The sequence below is a fragment of the Myotis davidii genome, unplaced genomic scaffold (assembly GCF_000327345.1).
Source record: "Myotis davidii unplaced genomic scaffold, ASM32734v1 scaffold97, whole genome shotgun sequence".
Lineage (NCBI taxonomy): Eukaryota > Metazoa > Chordata > Mammalia > Chiroptera > Vespertilionidae > Myotis > Myotis davidii.
In genome coordinates this window covers 1404695-1412993 of record NW_006289392.1, presented here as the reverse complement: position 1 = coordinate 1412993, position 8299 = coordinate 1404695, and the positions used below count along the sequence as shown (strand labels likewise).

Sequence of the window (8299 nt, the reverse complement as noted above, 5' to 3'; positions counted from 1 at the left end):
TCCTTCAGCACTGGGCCGGGGCCCCTCCTCCCAGCTCCCCACCTTTGCTGCCGTCAACGATCGCTGGCTGGCTCCGCCCTGGCCCTGGCCTAAAGCCTCAAGCCGAGGCTTTAGGCCTGGACCTGGGCACCACCAGCTCCCCGCCACCCATCGCTGGCTCTGCCCCGGTTCCCGCCAAAGCCGCCATCAACGATCGCTGGTTGGCTCCGCCCCAGTCCAAGCCTAAAGCCTCTGGCTGAGGAGTTAAGCCTGGGCCAGACCCTCCTCATGCTCCCCACCATCAACGATCTCTGGCTGGCTCCTCCCTGACCCAGGCCTAACGCCTCAGGCTGAGGGTTTAGGCCTGGGCCGGGGCACCCCCAGCTCCCCACCACCAATCGCTGGCTGGCTCCGCCCTGGTTCCCCGCTGCAACTGCCATCAAGGATCCCTGGCTGGCTGGACCCCCAGCTCCCTGCCGCTGCCGCCATCAAGCATAGCTGGCTGGCTCCGCCTGGTTCCCTGCCGCTGCTGCCATCAATGATCGCTGGATGGCTCCGCCCAGGCCCCAGCCTAAAGCTTCAGTCTGAGGCTTGGGGCTGACATATGCAAATTTGCCGCCATCTTGGCTGTCGACTAATTTGCATATCTCACTGATTAGCCAATGAAAAGGGTAGTCGTGGGCCAATTACCATCTTTCTCTTTTATTATATGGGATGTGAAACAGTGTGTGAGATGGACAACTGAGGATAAAATGGAGACATATACTAAATGCCTAGGCGAGTGGTTCCCAAATTCTATGTGTGAATACACATTAGCCAAAGATGATTTTCTTTAATGGCCTACAGCAAAATGAGACAAATAAAATGTTTATAAAAGTTAATTCCTTTATATCGGTCTCAAAATTTTACTTTATTTCACCATTATATTTTGTAGACCTGTGAAATTCAAAAGGGTACGGACCACAAGCCAAAACTGATTTGGGCAAAAAAAAATAAAATAAAAATAAATGAGTGTAAGAAAAAGAAAAAAGAAGTTGGCAACTGAAAGGAAACAAAGATGAAACATCTCATGGAGATATTACAGAAAAAAGGGGAATATTCAAGGGGCAGCTAGTTTAGAAGACTACAGTATATTAAAGTATTAATATTCAGTATTAAAGAGAGTATGTGATTTTAAAAAGTTGCTCAGCATAGGGTTGCAAGAACAAGAATGAATTTCGAGTATTTGAAACACACACACCAACTGAAGAAAAATAAAAAATGTGAAATGCAACTCTATCTTTCTTCAATCCTTAAATATGTATTTCAGGCCAGTGAAAACTAATATGTGTGATCAGGAGGTCATGGTTTGATTCCCGGTCAGGGAAGAAATCAAGGTATCTTGAAACAAATGAAAATGAGAACACAACCCAAAATCTATGGGACAATGGAAGCAGCCTTAAGAGAGGTATTTATAGTATTTCAGGCCTACCTTAAGAAACAAGAAAAATCTCTAACAACCTAATTTTATACTTAAAGGAATAGAAAAATAACAACAAAGCCCAAAGTGAGAAGAAAAAATAATAAAGATCAAGTCGGACATGAACAAAATAGAGTTTAAAAAAGAACAAACAAAAGATTAATGAAACCAAGAGCTCATTTTTTGAAAAGACAAACAAGACTGACAAACCTTTAACTAGACTCATCAAGAAAGAAGAGGACCCAAATAAATAAAATCAGAAATGAAAGGACAAGTAACAACTTACAACACAAAGGATTGTAAGAAAATGTTACAAACAACTGTATGCAACAAATAAGACAGTCAGGATGAAATAGATAAATTCTTAGAAGAATACAATCTTCCAAAACTGAATCCAGAATAATCAGAAATCTGAATAGAGAGAGATTACAACTAATGAAAGTGAAACAGTAATCCAAACCCCACACCTGCCAGAATGGCTACCATCAATCAACAAACAACAAGTGTTGACGAGGATGTGGAGAAAAGGGAACCCTTGTGCACTGCTGGTGGTAACGCAGACTGGTGCAGCCACTGTGTAAAAATAATATGGAGTTACCTCAAAAAAATAAAAATGGAACTTTTATACCCAGCAATTTCACTTCTGGGAATGTATCTGAAGAAACCCGAAACACTAACGTGAAAAAATATATGCACCCCTATGGTTCACTGAAGCGTCAATAAGCCAGTGTGAGAAAGACAAGTACCATATGACTTCATTTGTATGTGGAATCTAATTAACAAAATAAACTACCAAACAAAACAGAAACAGAATCAGAGACAGATATCAAAATGATAGCTGTCAGAGGGGAGGGGAGTTGCGATGCTGGGTGAAAAGAGTAAAGGGATTAAGCGAAGAAAAAAACAAACTCATAGGCACAGACAACAGTGTGACAATTATGAGAGGGAAAGGGGGATGATTGGAGACAGAACAGAGTAAAAGGGGCATAAAATGTGATGGAAGAAGACTTGATTTGGGGTGGTGAAAACACAATACAATATATAGATGATGTTTTATAGAACTGTATACCTGAAACCTATATAATTTTATTAATAAATGTCACCCCAATAAATTCATTTAAAAAAGAATTATCTGAACATTTTTGGTATTTTGTTTTGTTTTGTTTTTTAAGTAACAAGTTGAAAAATCAGCCTACCACTGCTTGTTTCTGAAAATTTTCTGGAGAAGAGAAAGATCTCTGAATTATCTGTGGTGATGGAGTCATGTTATCCACAGTCCTTTCATGTCTGCAAAAAATAAGAAAACAACATATAATCATTCATTCAAACAAGAATTTACTACATACCAATCATGAGCAGACACAGCTCTCGAAGGAATGAACAAGACAAGGTTATTTGCTCTCATGTAGCTGGGGTAAGGATTCAGACAATAAGACAGCTTCACATAGTTGTAAGTGATATGCTGAATGACTAAAGAGAAAGTAGAGGTGAGAGAGAGAGGATTCTATTTTTGCTTATCTTGTCAGGGCATCTGAAGTGAGAGCTGAATAACAAGGTTACCTGGGAGAAAAACATTCCAGCTGAGGGAAGGAGTAGTAAGGTGTCAGCAAACTATAGCCCATGACCAAATCATTTTTTGCAAACAGTTTTATTAGAACATAACCATGCTCTTTTGTTTTTGTATTATCTACGTAATGCTATAATGGCAGAGCAAGTAACTGTATGACCTGCAAAGTCTAAAATATTAACTATCTGCTCCTTTATAGAAGAAAAGAATTATCAATCCCTGGATTAGTGGAAAGGCCTAGATCAGTGGTCGGCAAACTCATTAGTCAACAGAGCCAAATATCAACAGTACTTCTTTAAAATCGACTCGCCCAGGCCGAAAACCGATTTCTGCGCACGGGCCACGAAGTTTCAATCACACTGTACGCGCGCCCGCACGTGGTATTTTGTGGAAGAGCCACACTCAAGAGTCCAAAGAGTCACATGTGGCTCACGAGCTGCAGTTTGCCTGCCACGGGCCTAGATGAAGAACTAAAATGTAAAAGATCTGATGGTGCCCTGGCCAGTGTGGGTTGGTGGTTAGAACACCAGCCTGCAAACTGAAAGGTGTGGTTTAATCCCCAACACTGGTCAGGGTGCGTGTTGTAGGCAACCAATTGATGTTTCTCTCTACATTGATGTTTCTCTCTCTCTCCCCTCACCCCTGCAATGCAAAAAGAAATCCTCAGGTAAGGATTAACAACAACAACAAAAGAAACAGGTTTGATCAATTAGATATGACAGATGAGGGAAACAGAAGAAAATAAAATCTAGATATTTAAGCAATTAAGTAGACAGACTGAGACAGAAGAGAGCAACAGGTTTTGGGGAGTAAGAATTTTAAGGGCTTATACTTTATCCCTCACTTCCTGAAGAAATAACTTGCTCTACAGAAAATCTTACTTAGATTAACTGTATTTTAAAACATGTCTTTGGAATCAAACCACCAACTTATTTGTCTTATAGTTTAGATCTTTTTGAGTTTTCTTAAATCAGTTATATATCTGTATGCTAAGTGGGCGAAGTGTATAATTTTATTTATAACAATTTAAAAATAATGTACACTCTAGCCTTTGATGAAAAGTAAAGTACTTACATATCTCTCCACCCCCCACCCCCCCCAAAAAAAATTCTGAGGAGGATAAAAGCTCTTTTTTTCTCCACCTAAAATACGTTTGAAGGTTCTAAAAGTGGGCAGAGATGTTTTGAATTCCAACTGTATTGAGAAGTATCTAAAGACAACTTCAGCAGGCAAGAAAGGACACAAAGAGGGTACCTTTTTTACACTGCTATTTTCTTACAAGTTCCTCTTCCAATATCTTTTCATATCTATCCATTTCTCTCCAGCTCTTGACACTACTCAAATCCAAACCAACCTCGCCCCAAGAACTTCCCTATCTTGCTACCAATAGCTTTTTAATTGGTCTATTTTCACCCCTGTCCCTCCAATCCATTTTCCCATTGCAACCAAACAACTCTTTAAAATAGAAATCTAAAATAAAATTAAAAAACCTATTCCTATTACTATCCTACAAAAAACATTTCAACGTCTTCCTATGGTTTTTAAGGTAAAAATCACAAAATTCAAAATTATAGGTTATAAGGAAGACTGTATCATCGAGCCTCTATGTACTTCTCCAATATCATCTACTCTCCATTTTTCACTCATTAGATCTCAGTACATTGTCCTCTTTCAGGTCCTCAGTCATTTATATCATCTTCCCTTGTTACAACTTTCTCCAAGCACTTTCTACTCCTTTTTAAAAAAATATATATTTTATTGATTTTTTACAGAGAGGAAGGGAGAGGGATAGAGAGTTAGAAATATCGATGAGAGAGAAACATCGATCAGCTGCCTCCTGCACACCCCACACTAGGGATGTGCCCGCAACCAAGGTACATTCCTTGACTGGAACCTGGGACCTTTCAGTCCGCAGGCCGACACTATCCACTGAGCCAAACCAGACAGGGCTCTACTCCTTTTTTTAGAGAACTAATTGTGAGTAATTACATGGATAGTCACAAAATACACATATTATGTGTCTTCATCTAGACTTTAGCTCCACTAGGCAGCACATCATAGTGGCTGGGCTTGATCATACTGCCTGGGTTTGACTCCTAGCCCACAACTTAAGAGCAGTTCAGACTTAAACAAGTTAACCTCCAATCCTCATTTTCTTCATATACAAGGAAGAGATAATAAAAATCCCGACCTCATAAAACTACTGTGAAACATAAAGGAGATAATAAATGCAAAAAACTTGGTAAATAATATGACACATGACAGGTATTTGTTAACTCTTTCTTGAATAAAGCCCATATGATTGATGAATAGCTCTATGGATATACCAGTGAAAAAAACTGTCCCTGGTAAAATTTCTGCCTCCCCAAAGCAAATAAAATTATTTAAGTAAATATAAATATGATACCTTTCCTAACCCCCAGGAGCTGGAAGGCATTTTAGAGATCATTTAATTCAACTTCTTTTCCTTACAAATGGAAGGATAGGAGCAGAGAAATGAGCCTGGTCAAGATTACACAATTCGTAAAGGCAGACCTAGAATCCAACTCCATGAACTCTTAGTCCCATAGCCTATTTACTGACACGTATTTTTAAACTGCAAGTAACCAATTAGTGGTATAAACTAATTTAAATTTTAAAAGATAAAGTAAAATGTAAATTGAGTACATCGCAAGTAGTAAGTGTAAGTAATATTTTGAGAAGTTTTGTTATATAGATGTATATTTGAGTGTGGGTATGTCTTTACAAGGGAACATAAATATAGTTATATATATTTATATATATGTATCTGTTTTAAGGATATTATATATAATATATATATCTACAGTCCCCTTAGAATATATAAATAACTATAATCCAACATAGCAAATGATATAGCACAATAAAGAGATAGGAACATTAAAAAGAAAACCAAACATGCATTCTGAGATCACGACCTAAGAAAATTCCTGATAAAGGCTTTAACAATAGGTGAGAAATATTACCTGTTAGGAGATGTGGAGGTAGGGCTTGAATTTCCAACATGATGCTGGGAATATGACAAACTAACATCCTGTGAGGCATGGCTACTTCCTAAAATAAAATAATTTGAGAAATTCTTCTTGATAGAAAATTTAGTTGGAATTTTTGTCTCTCCCACCCCAAATCACTCCAAAAAGGTAGACATAAGCTAAAAGCCTCAAATTTTAACAGAGTGCTTTAGTTTCATCCGAGTGAAAATTCTAAATGTTCATTAGCAGACATATCCAAAACAAACGGTCCCAAATGAGGGAATATCTGGTGTATAAATATCCACTCTGGGTATTCTCTATCATAATATTCTGATCCTCACACTAAATTGTAAGACTGGACACATGCAAAGTTTCATTCCCACATGATCAAGAATCAAAACTTATAAAAGTAAATTACAAAGCAACCAGGAAAAGTATTTTCACCTGGCGGGTGTGCTCTGTGGTTTGAGTGTCGCCCATGCGGCAATGGGTCAAGGACGTGGACCCGGGTTCGATTCCTGAGCTGCTACTGGGGCTTGGTAGAGAGGCAACCAATGGATGTGTCTCTCACATGGCTGTTTTTCTCCTCCCCGCCCCCCCACCTTCCTTCCTTCCACTCTCTCTCTGAAAAGCATTGGAAAAAATATCCTCTTGTGAGGATTAACAACAAAAAAGCATTTCAGAAAATAATTCTTGTTTCTTTCAGAGCATGGACCCAAGACCCAAGTCTTTCTAACAATAAAGTTTATGTTCTGTTAACGAACCCAAGCTGAAATTTTAAACTAAGTTCTTAAATTACAACTTTCAAAATCCATGTTGTCAGTGTTACCCACAAAGCTTAAAGTATTTTCATCCATAAACGTTTTTTAAAACTGAATAAAATTAAAAACAAAAAGGCAAAGCAGCAAATAATCCCTCTCCCCAAACAACACCGATTTAAATATCTTCGTGCTGCAACTGAATAGTGAGTTACCTGATCTAAACTGAATTTTGATGGGCCTTCCAAAAAGTTTTATTCCATTAAGTAGATTCATTGCATAAGGAACAGACACTTCATGTTTGAAATTCACAAATGCAAACTGCTTGGGTTTACCATCCTTATCTTTTGGAATTTTCACTTTTATTACTGGCCCGCCCTATAGACAAAAAAAGAGTTTACAACTTAAATAACGCAATTTCCAGGAGAATACTTAAATGTTACAAGATTAAAAGCAAAAGAAATGCAACCAGGAACTCTTAACAGATACCCACAGATCTCCGTCTCGATTGGAATAAAGCTCCTACAGATACATTACCGAAGATTAATTTATTTGGGGTGGGGAGCCCTTGAGGAACTAGCGACAGGATCACTGAATTTACATTTCTCAGCACTTTTCCACTGTAAGGAGGTGACCGACAACCAGCGGCGTCCCCTCTGCGGAAATCAGTGTTTACCACCGGCAGTTTCTTTGGACGGAAGTTCAGCTTCATCAAACTTACAGCGGCCGGAGGGAACAGGCTCCTGCACATTTTTAACACTTTTTAATACACAAACACCACAATGCTACTTTCCCAGGGAGCACTTATGCCTCTACTTTACATATCTTAATGCCGCAATTTTATAAGAAACCGAGTGGAAAAGACAGACTGACAAGGAAACTGAAGTGTAATTTGCCAGACAAACCAAAGAGTGTCTTAGGGGGAAGACGAGAAAAGGGGGGACAGGAAAAACACTGTTCTCTATGAATGTCTAATCACGGTGCTGTACACCTCCAACTAATATAGTATTGTTTGTCAACTGTGATTTAAAAACTAATTAAAAAAACAACACTGCTCCAGAGAGAACCCATGTGTATTATTACCTCTCTGAGACCCCCAAGCGTTGGCCCCGGAAACGCGTTAGTGAGGGTCCTTCCACCACCTTCAGGCCTCACTCCCGCGAGAACTAACGAGGGTTCCCTCAATGCGGGACGCCCGCCGACGCCGCAGGAGGCCCAGGCCCTCCCGGCCCACCGGTAGGGTGCCCGGCCTACCGGTAGGGTGCTCGCCCCGACAGCCCAGCTGGCGCGAAAGAAACGGGGGCCGGCCCTACGCCAGCGGAAAACGGAAGAAGGCCGGTCCCGGCCGCTTACCTGGTGGAAAAGCTCGAAAAGGAGCTCCTCAGTCACTTTGGTTTCTAGGTTGCCCACAAAGAGAGTGCAGTCCGCCTCCGCCGCCCCCATCTCGACGTCGCCCCCTCCCGTGCGAGGCCGAGGGGTCGTCACCGACGCTCCCACTGCGCACGCTCCAAAGCCCACGTCCTCGCGCAACCAGGCGTCGCCCACG

General features: G+C 40.4%; 1 protein-coding gene across 1 annotated transcript in view; it reads right to left on the bottom strand.

Moving 5' to 3' along the window:
- The window catches only part of RBM7 (RNA binding motif protein 7), a 10321-nt gene extending 2028 nt beyond the window's left edge, over positions 1 to 8293 (bottom strand). Inside the window, exons 1-4 of the mRNA XM_006761541.2 lie at positions 8107 to 8293; positions 6969 to 7131; positions 5990 to 6077; positions 2635 to 2725 (exon numbers count right to left, since the gene is read on the bottom strand). Coding sequence (XP_006761604.1) covers positions 2635 to 2725; positions 5990 to 6077; positions 6969 to 7131; positions 8107 to 8196 — 432 coding nt within the window. The 5' untranslated portion in view covers positions 8197 to 8293. The remainder of the gene's footprint in view (positions 1 to 2634; positions 2726 to 5989; positions 6078 to 6968; positions 7132 to 8106) is intronic.
- Positions 8294 to 8299: the final 6 nt, after the last annotated feature.